Source organism: Podarcis erhardii (genome assembly GCF_964252035.2).
Source record: "Podarcis erhardii genome assembly, chromosome: 9".
NCBI classification, from domain to species: Eukaryota; Metazoa; Chordata; class Lepidosauria; order Squamata; family Lacertidae; genus Podarcis; species Podarcis erhardii.
This window is the reverse complement of record NC_138512.1, coordinates 21,791,654-21,810,067: the sequence shown is the minus strand read 5'-3', so window position 1 is coordinate 21,810,067 and position 18,414 is coordinate 21,791,654. Positions and strand designations below refer to the sequence as shown.

The following is an 18,414-nucleotide window of genomic DNA, read 5'->3' as shown; positions in this document are numbered from 1 at the left end:
GTGGGAAACTGGATCCAGCCAGTAGGTGTTTTTGAAACCACACAGTCACCTGACATCAATCGCTTGATGTCACTGTGACACTAGATGAAGCATTTCCCTTTATCCATGCAGTTTGAAATCAAACAGTGCAGGCAAAGGAAGCAGACTTTGTAGCCACCACTGACCAGCTGACTGCGCAGGTGGGAATGGTTTGAGGTAAAGGGTCTCATGAACCAAATTAGGAGCCCAAGGGTCATAGGATCTCCATCTCTGGTATGGGAGGTATCTATTGTATATTAAATGTCTCCCATGAACACCACAGAAAGGAAGCAGCAGGTGGCATTTGAGTACCAGAGAAATTTCGTCATTGAAATGCTTGTAGTATTGTATTTTTTTGTTTCTTCTGCAGAAATGTACTTTTCTTTTGTTGTGGTAAGGAAACACTTTAAATTGTTTAAAAAGTATTAAATCACAAGGCTTCATATAGCTACATAAAAAAGGCATGCTGTTATTTGCTGCACTTCTAAATGCATCATCTTTGTTCAAAATGCACATGTGGGGAAGTAATTCTCAAGCATTGGGGTGATGACTCTTTTGGGAGCAGACAGAACTGATGTTAAGGAGAACAGGGTTCCCTTCCCTTCCCTTCCCTTCCCTTCCCATCCCATCCCAAGGAGTAGACTGTTTTCAGAAAAAAGTTCCCAGCCTCATTCTCACACACTCTCAATTTCAATAAAGCTTTTGTGTGTGTGTGTGGGCCTAGTCTCTGTAGGATCTTTACAACTTGAAAATGGCGGCAGCAGAAGAATGGCAGTTTCGCTAGACTATAGCAGTTAGAAACCTGAAGACCATGGAACTTGATCTGAACCCTTCTGCACCTCTTGATTTCACATACAGTACCCTAGCTCAGTGTAAAAGAATTGAACTACAGTCCTAGGGTGGATCTACACACAGGAAAAAACCCCACGATAAATTAGTCAAAAATTAAAGCATTATAACAAAAGGGGGGGGGGGACAACACTATGAAAAATCACATAGAATTTCTTTTACTCTCCAGCGCCATCTGGTGTTGTATGTTTATAGCACAATCAAAATGCTGTTGTTTTTTTTACTAATGTAGCTGAGTCCCTAGACTGCTTCTGTATACATGTATCTGCTGCATCTGCAAGGGGGTGCATATCTTTTCTATGTATTCATTTGGGGAGTATAAGGTGAACTTGGAGACCTGACAGGTGCCCCAAGGCCCATTAAACACCAAGGGTGAGGCATCTACCACTGCTGATGTGCAATGGTGATGGGAGATCAAGGGGATATCAAAGTGATATACAGAAATTTGGGGGAGCTGGTGAAGAAGGCTGCAAGGGAAATGCCTATCTATGAGAAAAGAGTCCTGCAAAGAGATTGGTAAGTTAGGAACTGTCCAGACTAGGGCTAGAGACTTGGGTTTATCCAACTTTGGTTTGTTTTTGCTCTGACAGGGATATTTTGGCTTTCTGTAATTTGGGGGCATCACATTTCTTTCTAACATTTATAGCAATACCTAAGGAGGCTTCAAAGGGACCCCAGTTTACTTTTGGAGGCTGTTTGATAAGGAGCAGTCTGGTAAACAAACAGAAGCTCAGTCCAGATCAGATCAGACTGAGGCACTGTTAGTGGGTGGTTCTCTAGACCAGATGGATGGGAGGTTGCCTGCTCTTGATGCGATTACACTACCTCTGAAGGAGTAGGTACGTAGCTTGGGGGTCCTCCTGTTGGCTTGAGGCTCAGGTGGCCTCAGTGGCCTGGAGTGCCTTCTATCAACTTTGCCTGTTGGTCCAGCTGCACCCCTATCTGGACACAGACTAACTTCTGCCACCTATGCTCTGGTACCCTCTAGGCTAGATTACTGCAACACATTATAGGTGGGACTGCCTATGAACAAAGTTCTGAAATGTCAGCTGGTGCAGAATTCAGTGGCCAGGTTGCTCACCAGGGCAAGACTGCTTGAGCATATAACGCCAATCCTGCCCTGGCTGCCAATTACGGTAGTTTCCATGCCCAATTAAAAGTGCTGGTTTTGACCTATAAAACCTTAAATGGCTCAGGACTGCAATACCTCAAGGACTGCCTCTCCCCATATGAACCAACCTGGACCCTGAGATCATCATCTGAGGCCCTTCTTTGTGTGTCCCTTCCACAAGAGGTCCAGAGGACAGGCCTTTTTTGGGGGGGGGGTGGCTTCCCCAGTTGTAGAATGCTCTCTCCAGTGAGGCTTGCCTGGAGCCTTCGTTACATATCTTTAGGTGCCAGGCGAAAACATTACTCTTCTCCCAGGCCTTTGGCTAATTAAACAATCTATGGCTTTTTAAATAAGGGTGCGGCAGTTGTTATTATTTGTCATTTTGGGGTTTTTGTTTGTTTTTATATCGTAAAGCGCCCTGTGATCTTTGGATGAAAGCTGGTATAGAAATCTAATAAACAAACAATCAAACTGACCCCTTCTCGGAGGGCACAAGATATGGGTACACTCCTTGCACCTAGCAACCAGTATGTGCAAGTATAATCGCCCCCTCCCCACCCCCTGAATAACACACACATTAAATACAAATGCCCTGGTAGTGTTGCTCAGTTCCTCAACAGGTCCTCTCTGATTAGCAGAAAGAGCCAAAGGAAAGTTTTATATCTTCTTTGGCAGTTTAATTTTCTTTACAGTAACCTTTTGTACTTTCAAGAAGAAAAACGAAGAACCTCTTCATTACTGCCTTGCTTCAGAGCTCAGAAATTCCCCAGGGTCCTATGTACTCAACCTAAATTATTTTTATTATTCACGGCTGGATCTTGATTTTAGTGTCATAATGGTATTTTTCATCATCTTTCTTCCCCTGGCATCATATCCTCAGCATGCTCCAGATGAATTCAAGCTGGAAATGCTTGAACAGTAGAAATACTGTTTTTCTCATGCTCGTTTAGGTGTATTCTCTGATGCACTATATGTATAAGAAATTGCCTCTTTGACATATTAACAAGGTGCCTTCCGTTTTTTATTTATAAGAAAGCATGTATTGCAAAAGAGGGGCTGGGAATTGCAGTGATCATGTAGTACAAGATATATAAGATACTGTTATGTACTGAAGTTCTCACTCTGGGCCAGCAGGGGGATACTGTAGATAGTTATGCAAATGAAGGATCGAAAGTGACGTTCAGTGACTGGATAGTTTTAGAAAGTTGCTACAGTAACGTTGTACTGGAGCTCTATATAAGCAGGCTGACTGAGCCCTTCAGCTCAGTTCTGTTCTGGCCTCTGAATAAACAAGAGCTGTTGAAGAAGAAGAAGAAGAGGAGGAGTTTGGATTTGATATCCCGCCTTTCACTCCCTTTAAGGAGTCTCAAAGCGGCTAACATTCTCCTTTCCCTTCCTCCCCCACAACAAACACTCTGTGAGGTGAGTGGGGCTGAGAGACTTCAGAGAAGTGTGACTGGCCCAAGGTCACCCAGCAGCTGCATGTGGAGGAGCGGAGACGCGAACCCGGTTCACCAGATTACGAGACTACCGCTCTTAACCACTACACCACACTGGCTCTCACTTTGTCGTCTGATATGTTCACCCACATAGAATCATAGAATCATAGAATCATAGAATCATAGAATCATAGAGTTGGAAGAGACCACAAGGGCCATCAAGTCCAACCCCCTGCCAAGCAACTTAACATGAGATACAATATGTAATAATCCTGTGTTCAGCAGCCAAAGCACACACAGGCCAGCTGAAAAAGTATGATGATATTGTGAATAAATTTCTCCCCCCCCCTTTTTAAAAAAGCATCTGTTTTCTAACTTTCAGCAAAATTGTCGAGACAAAAACTCCAACAAAGCTTTATATCTCAGCCGTTACATTAACAAATTTTGTCTGTTTCCTTACAGGGTGCTGAGAAAATTTTGTCAATGAATGAATCAGGGGAACTGCAAGATCTCTTAACCAAAATTGAGGTAATTGATGAGGTTATAAAAGATTACACATTAAAATACCGTTCTCGTACATTAGTTACATACATAGTGTTCTGTGGTAAGCTCACAGAAGAATTATATTTTCTTTGTAAGGGAACATCAACATGAATGTCTCCAACCTTTTGCCCATTCTTCACTACAAGTATCTGTTGGCCCTACACTTGTATTAATTCTGGAAAAATAAATTTAGGAACATGGCCATAGGAAGGTAATATGTGGTTCTGCCCCGAGTATATATAATTGATGCCCATGCCTCTGCCACCCAACCTCTCCCAGCCTCTATTACACAAACTCAAAAGTGCCTCACATAGAGAACAGGGCAGCTCAGGCTAGAACTACCAATCACCCCAAACAAAATGGCCGCCCCATATCTTCTTTTTATCTTCTTCTCTGTCATGTGGCGAAGGCATAAAATTGTGCATCTTTGTTCTCATTGGGTCTGAACTGGTGGTGACAGACCAGGAATGGCTGACCTTTGGGTCAAACTGGTAGCTTAGTGAAGATGTTGACCCAGTGTGTGGCAGCTGTGAAAAAGTTGGATTCCATGCTAGGGATAATTAAAAGTTAAATCAGTATTATAAAAAATAATAATCAAAAAATAAAACTGTCAATATCATAACACCATTCTGCTAATCTATAGTGTGACCACACCTTGAATACCATGTATAGTTTTCGTCACCTCAGCTCCAAAATGACACCTTAGAACTGGAGAAGAGTCAGGAAAGGGCAACCAAGATTATCACAGAGTTACTTGGCCTCTCCCGGTATGCCCCATGGAGGACCTTAAGGTCCATAAATAGCAACACCCTAGTGGTCCCGGGCCCTGAGGAAGTTAGATTAGCTTCAACCAGAGCCAGGGCCTTTTTAACACTGGCTCCGGCCTGGTGGAACGCTCTGTCTCATGAGACCAAGGATTTGATTTCTTTCCACAGGGCCTGTAAGACAGAGTTGTTCCGCCTGGCCTCTGGCTTGGAGTCAATTTTATTCCCTCCCCCCCTTTCTTTTTTCCTTTCACCTCCTGTGATGAGGCTGCATTTTAATGTTTTAATCGTTTAATGTTGTATTTTAATCTTGTTTTTTAAGTTGTATTTCAATCAACTTGTTTTTATGATTGGTTGCTAGCTGTCCTGAGCCCGGTCTTGGCTGGGGAGGGCAGGGTATAAATAAAATTTATTATTATTATATTTAAAAGAAGAGTAGACAAATTCATGAAGGATAAGCCACCATGGGTCTTTATCCTGATCCAACAGGGCCCTCCTTACGTTTTGTTTCTTATGTAAATCACAGCCATAGGGGAGCCCAAGAAGCCTCAGGACCACGGAGACTGGAAGGTTTTATCTGCAACCATCTGTTATAAGAATCTCAAGATCTCAAATATAGAATAAATATTCATAAATCACACACATCTAACTATATGAACCGTGTGTCTGAAATAGTATGGGAGAGCAATCCTGAAGCCATTTTGACTCTCCCATTGACCTCAGATATTCCTCTGCAGTAAGGGAGGCAAATGGGGAAAGCCTTCCCATTGTCTTTTTGCTTGCAAATCCTGTCTTAAGGGTGTACGGTGGTACCTCGGGTTAAGTACTTAATTTGTTCTGGAGGTCTGTACTTAACCTGAAACTGTTCTTAACCTGAAGCACCGCTTTAGCTAATGGGGCCTCCTGCTGCTGCTGCGCTGCCGGGGCATGATTTCTGTTCTCATCCTGAAGCAAAGTTCTTAACCTGAAGCACTATTTCTGGGTTAGTGGAGTCTGTAACCTGAAGCGCATGTAACCTGAAGTGTATGTAACCTGAGGTACCACTGTATTTGTGTATGCCTGTGACCTGGATTCAGGAACTAAAGTATTAACCATCACAAAAGAATGGCCAGGCTGCCCAGGCAATACAATCAGTGACCATTCTCAGGTATCCTGGCAGGCGGGATTTCCCCTTCTGTGATGTATGTATGATGTTTTGTGGGGGGTGGTCTTGGGCTGCAGGGTGGGCAATTTCAAAAGTCTATATAAGGCCTTGCGCACCATTGTTCAGGGTTCTCCTCCCTCCTGCGTGTGGTGAGCGGGGACCCTGTTGCAACAGTTCTTTGAATAAAGATCAGGCTTACTAGCCACTTTGCTTCTCAATATACTCTGGTTGGCCTCTGTGGACTCTATATGGGCTCTATACCCCATAAGAGAAAGGGAGCAGTTTTTCTTATAACACATCTCAACAAAAAATATCTCCTTGAAACTTCCATTCCTGATTCAAGGGAAGCTTCCACTGGCAGGAATGGAGGGTTCTCTTGAAATACAAATAGCAGCTTCAGAAAGGTTTTTGTTGGAGCTATGGGTCCTGAGAGTCATACAGTGGTACCACTACTTACGTGCCCCTGTTGTTACGTATCCTTCGGGATACGCACATGGCAAACCTGGAAGTATATTTCTGGGTTTCGCTGCGCACGCATGCGCAGTAGCGCTCTAGCACGCCGTGCGCATGCGCAGAAGCGATTTATTGCGCCGCGTGTGTGCGCAGAACAGGCACCTCCGGTTGCGGAAACCTCGGGATCCGACCGGAGCTCTGGAATGGATCCCGTCCGCAACCGGAGGTACCACTGTATTTACATAAGAAGAAATGTGTAAGTTACTTTCATTCTCACATTTAATTTCCTGTCCAGTTTGGCCCTCAGAATATAATGCAAATAATGGATGCCATCTTACTTTCTGTCTCTCCCCCCCCTCAGAGAGTTCAACACCCTCATGAATGCCTCTCATGTGGGGGCTTTGGTTTTATTCCGTGCTCAGCGTGCCATGGGAGCAAGATGTCAGTGTTTCGGAACTGTTTTACGGACTCATTCAAAGCCCTCAAGTGCACCGCTTGCAATGAGAATGGATTGCAACGCTGCAAGAGTTGCCTCAGCTAAGGATGGCGCCTTGATACAAAAAACAACCTCATTTTATTATGTCAACGCAGCAGTTTGTTATACTATTTTATATTAAGGAAAACCACCATGTTTGTCTAATTCAGTCAATAAACGTTCATTTGTAAAAAATAAAATAAAATAAAAAGTTGCTGGAGTCCTTTATGTGGTGAGATCTCACAGTTACCTGAAACTCAGCATATATAAAGCTGGTATAGTTGTACCTTGGTTTTCAAACAGCCTAGTTCTCAAACATTTTGGCTCCCGAACGATCAAAACCTGAAAGTGACTGTTCCAGTTTGCAAACATTCTTTTGGAAACTGAACGTTCGGCGGGGCTTCCGCGGCTTCCAATTGGCTGCAGGACCTTCCTGCAGCCAATCAGAAGCCACGCTTGGATTCCATTCGACTTCCAAGGTAGGACTGTATAGCACATCTACAAAAAACAATAACAACACCTTGTGTTGATTAAATAATAGCTGAGCACATTGCTATGACATTTCTATCAAGTTATAAGACTATTCTGAATCTCCCTTTGGAGAGCATCCCACAGAAAAGGCCCGTTCTCGTGTTGCCACCCTCCAGACCTCTCATTCAGATTGCACATGAAGAAGGGCCTCGGAAGATGATCTCAGGGTTGGGATAGGTTCAAATGGAGAGAGGTGGTCCTTGAGGTATTGTGGCCTGCAGTGTTTAAGGCTTCCTGTTATGGGCCATTGAGCTGTGTCGACAACTAATGGTTAATTTGTAGCCAACCACCTATGCAGAATGGACTGACCTTCCATCAGCTCTCCTCTCCCATGTGGTCCAAGGAATTGCTAGTTCATGGGGTATCATTCGCTATTTTCACTGCCTTCACTGGTTCTGATTTAAATGGCACCATCCATGCACAGGAATATATCAGCAAGCTTAAGGAAGGTTTGCGTAAGTACAAAACATCTACCAGACACAGTCATGGCTGGTGTGTGTGTATTTTTTATGTATGTATGTATGTATGTATGTATGTATGTATGGGATGTGGGTGGCGCTGTGGGTTAAACCACAGAGCCTAGGACTTGCTGATCAGAAGGTTGGCGGTTTGAATCCCCATGACGGGGTGAGCTCATGTTGCTCGGTCCCTGCTCCTGCCAACCTAACAGTTCAAAAGCACATCAAAGTGCAAGTAGATAAATAGGTACCGCTCCTGTGGGATGGTAAACGGCATTTCCGTGCGCTGCTCTGGTTCGCCAGAAGCGGCTTAGTCATGCTGGCCACATGACCCGGAAGCTGTACGCCGGTTCCCTCGGCCAATAAAGCGAGATGAGCGCCGCAACCCCAGAGTCGGTCACGACTGGACCTAATGGTCAGGGGTCCCTTTACGTATGTATGTACACCAAAAATGTCTAAAGCTACTATGGTTTCTACTATTGTAAGCTGAACATGTTTATGTTCATCCTTTGCTTTAATAATCTCTGTAGCTTTGATGCACAATTCAGAGTGCTTCTGAGATACTTCTTAGGTTTCAGCAATGTTGCTTCCGTGTTTAACTGCTGGCAATTCAGAGTTCTGAACTGCACCAATGCCTAGGCTTTTGGGTGGCCGTGTTAATTTTACTCTCTTTTTTTGGCAATGTGCCTCCCACTCCTGGTACCATGTGTTTTGTCTTTGTAAAGAAAAAGGCCAGTTAAGACTATGTTAAACATAAAACAATGGAGAAAATATAAACCATAGCTGCCTTTGGAAGTGGGAGAGCCTCCTTTCATTCAACATCTCTGTTACTCAGCTGCTGAATAGACCTAATTGAAGTGAGTCACTCTGCTCCATTGTGGATGATAAACTCTATGATACATTGGACTTGACTCTCTTGCATCTATGCAGGCCGTTGTTGTTGTTGTTGTTGTTATATGCTGACTATTACAACACTGCCTCTTTTTGCTGACGATGTGGGATTTTTCGACCCAACATCACAATAGCTTCATTCACCACCTCTAAATGACCCTGGCTACCTATAAATTCTTCTGTACAGCTTCCAGCTCTTCCATGCCTGTACTTGTCAATTTCCATGATATGTCATTGGTTCCCCGCTTCCTTCCTTCTTGCCCATTTTCTTCTTGGCTGGCTCCTGCCCTCCAGCTCCGGGGTCACTCAAGGTCCCTGAGACCTTTGCTATTTCTGGAACGAAGCCTAATTCTCCCATCCATTCCTGCCTATACTTCCAGGACCAACACTGCAATTTACAAGGCTCACGGAGGGGTACCGGCCCTACTCGCTAAGCATAGGATTTTGCCAGTAGCAAACTGATGGCACAAAGACTATAGATATTTGCTATGTTATCGTTCCAAAATGCAGTTCTCTGAAGTTTGGGACAAGATTGCTAACCCCTTCCATGTTGAGAGCAAGCACATATGACTATAGAGATTTACAATATAAATCCTATGTGCGTTTACCCATAAGGAAATCCCACTGTAGTCCATAACAGCCTATTCCCAAAAAGGGTGAATACGACTGCAATTACAGCAGCTTTTAGGGATATTTTCCTGCTTTGTTTGTTTGCTTGAAAGGGGAGATAGAATGCATTCCATTTTTTGGTACAGTTTTATAGTTCCAGGCAATTTCTTCCTTTTAATTCAATATTCTTAAATGAGGCTCTTGATGTTCAGAACAGTTTGGATTTATTTTTTATTTTTTTTAAGAGAGGGAAGGAGGCTACTTTTATATTGCTTCAGGGGATATACAAACCTTTTCTTTTCCGGTGAGAAATAATACCACGAGAAATTGATTTCCATCAAATGTGAGGTGTCTGGCAGCTTTGTCTTTTGAAAAGATCTATAACAGGCGAGATCCTGTCAGGTCCAACAACACACTAAATTAATATCAAGAACTTGCATTTCTATGGCCTTGAGAACTTGGTGTGAAACCTTGGAATAGAAGGACAGCTTTACACCCAATAAAGTAAACTAAAGCTCTAACCAGGATCAAGTGAAGATGGACAGCATTGATAAACAGCACAATATATGCTAAGGGATAAGATCAGCGCCAAATGCAAATACACAGGTTCTCATAAACAGCTATTCTGAATGGAGTCTTTATTGCGGCTCATTTTGAGACAAAGAGATAACCACACCAATAGAATTTTCCTGGCCTGGAAAGAATTTTACGCTCATGTCCCTTTGCCAGAACTGGAGGATGCAAAGGCAGCTGATTCATTCTTTTATTAAGACTCATGTGTCCTTTCATAGTACGCACTTACTTACATGGGGCCACAATGGCGCAAAAACGTGGTTACAAAGCACGGATCCACATGGATCCTCAGGATTTTTGCATTGGGTCACCCCAAATTCACCATCAGATCACATGTCTGTGGCCACAGCATGAACCACAAAAATCATACATCCACTGTTTTGTTCAGAATATTTTTTCCCCTTGTTTTCCTCCTCTAAAAACTAGGTGCGTCTTATGGTCGGGTGCATCTTATGGATCGAAAAATACGGTATGTACGTGTGCAAGAACAGAAGGGCCAGGAAGACCGGGAGGAAGTATGCCGTTAAAGGGAAGCAGAGGTTAAAGTTCAGGGCAGCAAGCAAGGAAAAGGGGGAGGAATTAGAGTCCTTGTACTATCAACAAGTTGCTCAAAGTAAGGAAGAAGTTCTGAGGCTTTGGAGTCAGCTGGCAATGCTCTGGCAGGCTGGTGTTACAATGTAGATGGCACCTTGCCAGTCTAGCATACCCTCCAAGTCTCCCAGTTTTCCAGGGATAGTCCTGAAATTATGAAAGCCGTCCCAGCTTCTGATTTGATCCTGGAATGTCCCACTTCTTAATAAATAAATAAAAATAACACTTCATTTTTTTCTTCCCCATAACTAAAGGTTGACCCATTTTTCACAGGCGCTGGCTTTTACGGAAGACAAATGAAATGATATTGTTGATGAACAGGGCTTCATCTTCTTCATGGTTAAAAAGATAACGGCAGAAACTTCATGTATTATTTCCGACCCTTGCTTTGTATTATGGCATGAAAGCTAATTTTATTCACTTAGGAGCAAGACACATAATATGACCACAAAAGCATTCGACGGGAAACATTTATGCCCTAAATAATTTAGGTGGTGGGAGAATTTCGATTGCTCAGCTTACTTTAAATAATTTAGGGGCGATAAGGAGGAGTATTGTAATCCAGTGACAATCTGCAGAATGAAAATTAGGGGAAATCATTATTTATGTTCATTCCCGACTCTCGTTCTTGATCTTGTGGGTGCTGAATTTTGGAAATGGCGGCATTTCAGTAAAGGGTTATGAAAAGAGCAATCTGGCCTAAAATGCTTCTGGCTTACCAGTCCCATTGTGAAAAATAGCTTTCAAATGAGTTTTAAAGATTTATGAAATCGAGTAAGCTCTTGCTAAAGTAATGGCACTTTGCAATGATTTGCATGTGAGTCCTTCACAGTCTCCGTGTTTCGATGTCCAGACTCCTTTTGAAGGAGACAGCCAGTCTCTTGGCAAAGCAACGTCTTTTAATAGCCAATTAGCAGCTACCACATGCCCATGGAAAAAAATATATTACAGGCCCTTGCAGTGTATGGGAGGAAACCTCTTGTGTGAATTTATTCTAGGCTGCTTTTTCAGGTGAGTTGGCGAGAAGTTATATTTTGAATGAAGCGGCAAAACATCGCTGCGATTGCATTGATATTTAATGTACTGTATTTTTCCCCAAAAAATGAAGGGGAAATGTGTGTGCGTCCTATGGGGCTCTCCAGGCTTCAGGAAGCTATCCACAAGCCTTGCAGCCCACAAGCTCGGGGGACAGCGGGGAGGCGCAGCGCCGGCATCCCGCTGTTCCCCGACCTGGTTTGGAGGCTGGTTTGGACGCTTCTCCCCAGCGCCAGTCCCACAAGCTCGGGGGACAGCAGGGAGGCGCAGCGCTGGATTCCCCGACCTGGTTTGGGGGGGGGAAATAAAGGAAATTTCCCCCCTTTATTTTCCCCCAAAAAGACTAGGTGCGTCCTATGGGCCGGTGCGCCCTATGGGACGAAAAATACGGTAATATATCAGGGGTGGCCCACTCCCAAGAGGCTGTGATCTACTCACAGAGTTAAAAACTGGCTGTGATCTACCCTCTTTTGTGGGGTTTTTAGGAAGGGAAGCCCTGTTTTGAGGGGTTCAGTTCAAAGTTGTTCAGCTTCTGTGGGGGGGAGCCAGTGATCTACCAGTGATCTACCACAGACGTCCAGTGATCTACTGGTATAATAATAATAATAATAATAATAATAATAATAATAATAATAATAATTTATTTATACCCCGCCCATCTGCCTGGGTTTCCCCAGCCACTCTGGGCGGCTTTCAACAGAATATTAAAATACAATAATCTATTAAACATTAAAAGTTTCCCTAAACAGGGCTGCCTTCAAATATCTTCTGAATGTCAGGTAGTTATTTTTCTCTATGACATCTGATGGGAGGGCGTTCCACAGGGTGGGTGCCACTACCGAGAAGGCCCTCTGCCTGGTTCCCTGTATCTTGGCTTCTCATAGCAAGGGAACCCCCAGAAAGCCCTCGGCGCTGGACCTCAGTGTCCGGGCTGAATGATGGGGGTGGAGACGCTCCTTCAGATATACTGGACTGAGGCCATTTAGGGCTTTAAAGTTCAATGCCAACACTTTGAATTGTGCTCGGAAACGTATATCATGATCTACCTGTTGGACGTGCCTGTAATATATTATTACGTTATTACAATAAAGAAGGCAGTCCCCACATCCTCACTTTTTTGTGGTTGAAAGACATGCTGTGATGAAAGCTGTCTTCCAGTTTTCGAAGGTTTTCTTTCTCTGTGAAAGAGGTTTTCACTCTTCTGCTTCATTCTCTCAGCAGTAGGGAGACTCTGTCAGCATATATAACAGCTTTGCTCAGAGACCTGCACTGGTTGCTGAATTTTTACCAGACCAAATTTAAGATGTCACTACTAGTCTACAAAGGCCTTAGCAGCTTGTGAGCTCGTCTTATCCCATACATGCTCAGTCTGATGAAGTGGCGCTATCAATATGCACTACATAATACTCTTCCTGCCTTTGTATGAAATATTTAGTGTTTGCAGCATTTACACCAGGCTTCCTCAGCCTCTGCCCTCCAGATGTTTTGAGACTACAATTCCCATCATCCCTGACCACTGATCCTGCTAGCTAGGGATCATGGGAGTTGTAGACTGATTTACACCTTTGAACTCCCTGCTGACTGACATCAAGCAAAAGCCTTCACTGTTGTCTTTTTGGTGCTTGCTTAAAACATTTTTGTTTAGGAAAGCCTATATGTAGAAGCGATATGTGTTTTAATCTGTTTATTATTGGTTTAAATTGGTATTTCATGCTTTAAAATGCCGATTTTTAACCTCTATTGACAAACTAATGGGTTTTATTTTTTGCAATCTTCTTTAAGTTTTTACCACCACTAAGCAGTACTTAATGTTTGTTAAATAAATAAATAAAGTACCAGTTTATAGCAATGGGAGTTTAAAAAAATAGTGCAGGCAATATCCTTTCAAGTAACTTTTTTTTTTTTTTTTGGCAAAGTAGCATGAGCAGTTTGGGGGAAACTGTGGCTATGAACAGGCATGAAATAATTGGAAAGGGAAGAATTTAACAGTGTTGGGGTGGTTTCCCCCCTCTGTAATTCTTTGCACCCTTCAAAACAGTGTTTGGAACTGAAAAACGAACCTCACAAAAAATTATCACGTGACTAACTGAAATGTACTCGTGTGATTCATGGTGCTGGTGTTTTTCAGGATAATCCAAAGTTGTCCCCCCTCAGAAATATTAAGGATTGGATAACATGACTTCTTTTGCTCTGCTTGCTTTGAAGAAAGTGTGACTTCCTCCTTCACCAAGGAGTATGTAGCAGCGGAGAGTAACAGGGAAAGATCAATGGACTGTGGGGAAGAAACTGTGTTTGATGAGTCTGAAGATATTTGATCTGGAAGTAGCCAAGTCATAGTGCTATTTTTATTGCGCTAGGAAAAGGTCACAGAACCCTAAGAGATACCATGACAAATGGCAAACTGCCAAACCTATGGCTGTGGGGAAAGGCGACATAAAAAAGAGTGATGTACCGACAGTGGGATTGAATATAAATTAAAAGAGCGAAGGAGGTGGCAAGAGAAAAGGTGGTGGTGGTAGGGCTTTGGAAGCTGTCAAAGAAAAACTTACTTCCCTTGGCACAAGATAAATAGCCTCTTGAGAAGCAGAGCCATCAAGGATTTCCATTTAAAGTTACAGTACATGACATGTAAAATTAGGATGGCTGTTGCTGCCGCTTGTACTGCATCCATACGGGCTGCTGTTTGCACAGTGACTGTTCGGGCTGCCGCGTGAGCGACATCAGAAGGCATCAGAAGTGGGGAGAGACTGGGTCAGCACCATTCAGGAACAGGGCTGCTAACCGACTAGCAGTGCCCTGCATTGGGCAATGGCATCAGCAGGCCACGCAGATGCCGGGGCTGGTCAGCAGCCATTAAACCAAGATTATTTTTGTATGAAAAGCCTGTGCTCTGTCCCTAAACCAGGGGTCAGCAAACTTTTTCTACAGGGGGCTGGTCCACTGTCCCTCAGAACTTGTGGGGGCGGACGGACTATATTTTGAAGAAAGAAAAGAACAAATTCCTATGCCTCACCAATAACCCAGAGATGCATTTTAAATAAAAGCACACATTCTACTCATGTAAAAACACCAGGCAGGCCCCACAAATAACCCAGTAAGGTAAAGGTAAAGGGACCCCTGACCTTTAGGTCTAGTCATGGCCGACTCTGGGGTTGCAGAGGTAAAGTGTTGCACTATTTTAGTGTTGTTAGCCGTCCTGAGCCCGGCTTCAGCTGGGGAGGGCGGGAGATAAATAAATTTATTATTATTATTATTATTATTATTATTATTATTATTATTATCTCACTTTATTGGCCAAGGGAGCCGGCATACAGCTTCCAGGTCATGTGGCCAGCATGACTAAGCCACTTCTGGTGAACCAGAGCAGCACACGGAAACACCGTTTACCTTCCTGCCAGAGCGGTACCTATTTATCTACTTGCACTTTGACGTGCTTTTGAACTCCTAGGTTGGCAGGAGCAGGGACTGAACAACGGGAGCTCACCCCGTCGCGAGGATTCGAACCGCCGACCTTCTTATCGGCAAGTCCTAGGCTCTGTGGTTTAACCCACAGCGCCACCCAGAGATGCTTTTTAAATAAAAGCACACATTCTACTCATGTAAAAACACAAGGCAGGCCCCAGAATAACCCAGAGATGCATTTTAAGTAAAAGGACACATGTAAAAACACACTGATTCCTGGACTGTCTGCTGGCCGGATTTAGACGGTGATTGGGCCAGATCCTAAACTGTGGCCACGTCTGTCTGCTTCATCCACCACAAACGTGTGTGCACACCCACCACAAGTGTACTTTATTATTATTGATCAAATTTGTATACCACCCTTCATATATTTGATGGTCATTTGTTTTGCCTGGGCTAAGAGATGTACCACTTTGCTTTCAGGTGGAATCAAACTTGACCGTATCAAATTCATCAGCAGACTTTAGATATCTGATATCTCCTGCTGCCCATTAGCTAGAGCACTTTCTGTTTACAATTATATATATATATACACACACACACACTTAGTGATGCGCTAGGTTACTATGTGCAGTTGTAGCTGGCAAGATCTTACCCTATGAATTGGGAGCGTTATGCAAGAAGAAAAATATGTCACACCTCTGAGTAATGTTTCACATTGAAGCAGGGAGGTCAGTTGGAAGATTAGAGGAAAAGGTTGAGGTTGCATTTGTCAAATCTTACTGTTATGAGAAAGCTATCTTGGCATGGTTTGCCTATTCCTGAGAACAAATAAGGCAGTTGTGCAAGGGCATTTCAAGCTTGATCAGATACTTGGCTTTCTCTTTGTCTCCTGGGATAACCTGGCACCGGTTAGTCTAGGCAATGAAATTAAGCTGCTGTTTTAGCAGTCTTAAAAAACTGTTACAGGAGGCGGAAGAAGTTTCTCTCTCTCTTCCAAGCCGAACGATAGGTTTTTAATACCCTCTCATAATTCCTTCGACATTATCCACAGGAACTTTAACACAACTAAGTATATGATCATACTCTTTTCCGACTGGCCTCTCTGTAGATGCTGTAGAGAGACCAATAGGAAATTGTGTGGACCAAGACGAATACAAACAAGCAGAGCCCTGCTGGCTCGGACCAAAGATCCACAAAACACAAAATAAAGTTATGTCCTGTTGCCCAAGTGGCCGACAGTCATGGATGGATGCAGAGGCATGGTGGGAGACACCAGCGGGGGAACCCCCAGGGAAACCCCCAGGGAAAGAAGTCTCAGAGCCAGGGGATTGGTGGTGGGATGACGATGAGTGGTCAGAGAGAGAAGAGGGGACACACTGGGAGGAGGAGGAGGTGTCGGAAACTGAAGAGGCAACAGGGTTTAGTGAGCAGGAAGAGACTGTGGCAGAGAGCAGTCCAGAAACAGAGGCAGAAGCAGAGGTGAGCAAGGAGACAGAGATGAGGTAGGCTGCTGAAAAATCCAGGGACTCACCCCTTGGCTGATTAGAGTGTGCCCAGACATTGTGTGGGTCCCCCTGGTTGAAATCATCAATTTGTCCCTTGGCACGGGGACATTCCCAGGGGAGCTGAAGGATGCAGTGGTGTGCCTGCTCTTAAAGAAAACTTCACTAGATCCTTTAGATCTATCCAATTACAGCCCAGTTTCGAATCTTTCATATCTGGGTAAGGTAATTAAGAGAGCGGTTGCTGAATAGCTTGGTAGGTTTCTGGAAGAAACATTGGCTTTAGATCCATTTCAGTCCAGTTTCCGTACTGGTTTCGGGACTGAGACGGCTCTGGTTGCCCTAACACATGATCTCCATAGATAACTGGATCGAGGCGGGTCAGGACTGCTGATTCTTTTAGATTTGTCAGCAGCCTTCGACATGGTTGATCATGATCTTGCCGACGTGGGGATTCAGGGCACATCCCAACAATGGCTGTACTCCTTCATATCTAGTCGGGGACAGAGGGTGTCATCGCACCACTCCTTGGTGTTCTGCAGGGCGCAATCCTTTCCCAGATGCTTTTCAACATCTTCATGCACCCCCTCGCCCAGATTGTCTGGAGCTTTGGGCTGGGTTGTCACCAATATGCTGATGACACTCAGCTCTATCTGCTGAAGGGCAGCCACCCTGACTCGGCCCCGGACACACTGACCAGATGCTTGGAAGCTGTGGCTGGATGGCTTTGTGGAAGCCGGCTGAAATTAAATCCTTCAAAGACAGGGGTCCTCTGGCTGGGTTGGGATGGCATGGGGTTTGGGGACCAACTCCCTTGTCTTGCGGGGGCTCAGTTAGTGCCAGTGCCTTCCGTTAAGAGCTTGGGTGTAATCCTTGACGTCTCCCTTTCCATGGAGGCACAGGTTGCAGCAACAGCCAAGTCGACATTTTTCCATCTTCATTGTATCAAGCAGTTGGTCCTTTACTTTTCCCGCCCCAACCTGGCCACAGTGATCCATGTAACGGTCACCTCCAGGCTTGACTACTGTAACTCGCTTCACACGGGGCTGCCCTTGAAACTGTCCCAGAAACTACAGCGGGTGCTGAATACTGCAGCGAGGCTCCTCACAGGGTCCTTGCCATGGGAGCATATTCACGCAGTGCTCTACCAGCTGCACTGGCTCCCGCTGGAGTATCGGGTCAGGTTTAAGGTGCTGGTTTTAACCTTTAAAGCCCTATGAGGTCTAGGACCCTCGTATTTATGGGACCGCCTCTCCTGCTATGTCCCACAGAGGACCCTAAGGTCCATGAATAATAATAGCTTAAAGGTCCCGGGCCCTAAGGAAGCTTCCACCAGGGCCAGGGCTTTGTCAGTGATGGCTCTGACCTGGTGGAATGCTCTGTCCCACAAGACTAGGGCCCTGCAGGACTTGATCTCCTTCCGCAGGGCCTGTAAGACAGAGTTATTCCACCTGGCCTTCAATTTGAATTAGCCTGATCCTCTATTCCCTTTCCCCCTTCCTTTTCTATGAAGAAACCCTTTCTGGGACCCCACATTTAAACTCTTCCCTGGTCTCCTTGCTGGCCCTAGTAGGACCACCTTGGCCAGTTAGCCCTGGTGATCATTTGATGTTTACTGACTGGGGTCCCCCCCCCAAAAAAATGACCCCTGAATTTTTGAATTTTATTGACATTGATGCTGCATTTATGTTGTATTTTATGCTGTTCTTATGCTGTTCTTAAGTCACATTTTAATCAGTGTTTTATATTTGCTATTAGCCGCCCTGAGCCCAGTTTTTAAATCGGGAAGGGCGGGGTATAAATAAAAAAAATATTATTATTATTATTCTGCTGCAACCCTCCCAGAACATGCAGAGAAATGAAGAGAGCAGAGCAATGAGAGACAAGACAATGGAGCCTTAGGCTGCTGATGAATGAACTGGGGGAGGAGCCTTAGAGATTGGTAGGAAGGTGGGGACCTTCAGTCCTCACAACAGCTTCGTTGAGCAAGATCTACTGAGAGGGTTGTTGTGCCCAGTAGGAC

The 18,414-nt window shown here is 44.3% G+C and overlaps 1 protein-coding gene across 1 annotated transcript in view; it reads left to right on the top strand.

The window, feature by feature from the left end:
* GRXCR1 (glutaredoxin and cysteine rich domain containing 1) overlaps nt 1-6,969 on the top strand; it is a 53,870-nt gene extending 46,901 nt beyond the window's left edge. Inside the window, exons 4-5 of the mRNA XM_081875995.1 lie at nt 3,880-3,945; nt 6,683-6,969. Of these exons, the coding sequence (XP_081732121.1) occupies nt 3,880-3,945; nt 6,683-6,862 (246 nt within the window). The 3' untranslated portion in view covers nt 6,863-6,969. The remainder of the gene's footprint in view (nt 1-3,879; nt 3,946-6,682) is intronic.
* Nucleotides 6,970-18,414: the final 11,445 nt, after the last annotated feature.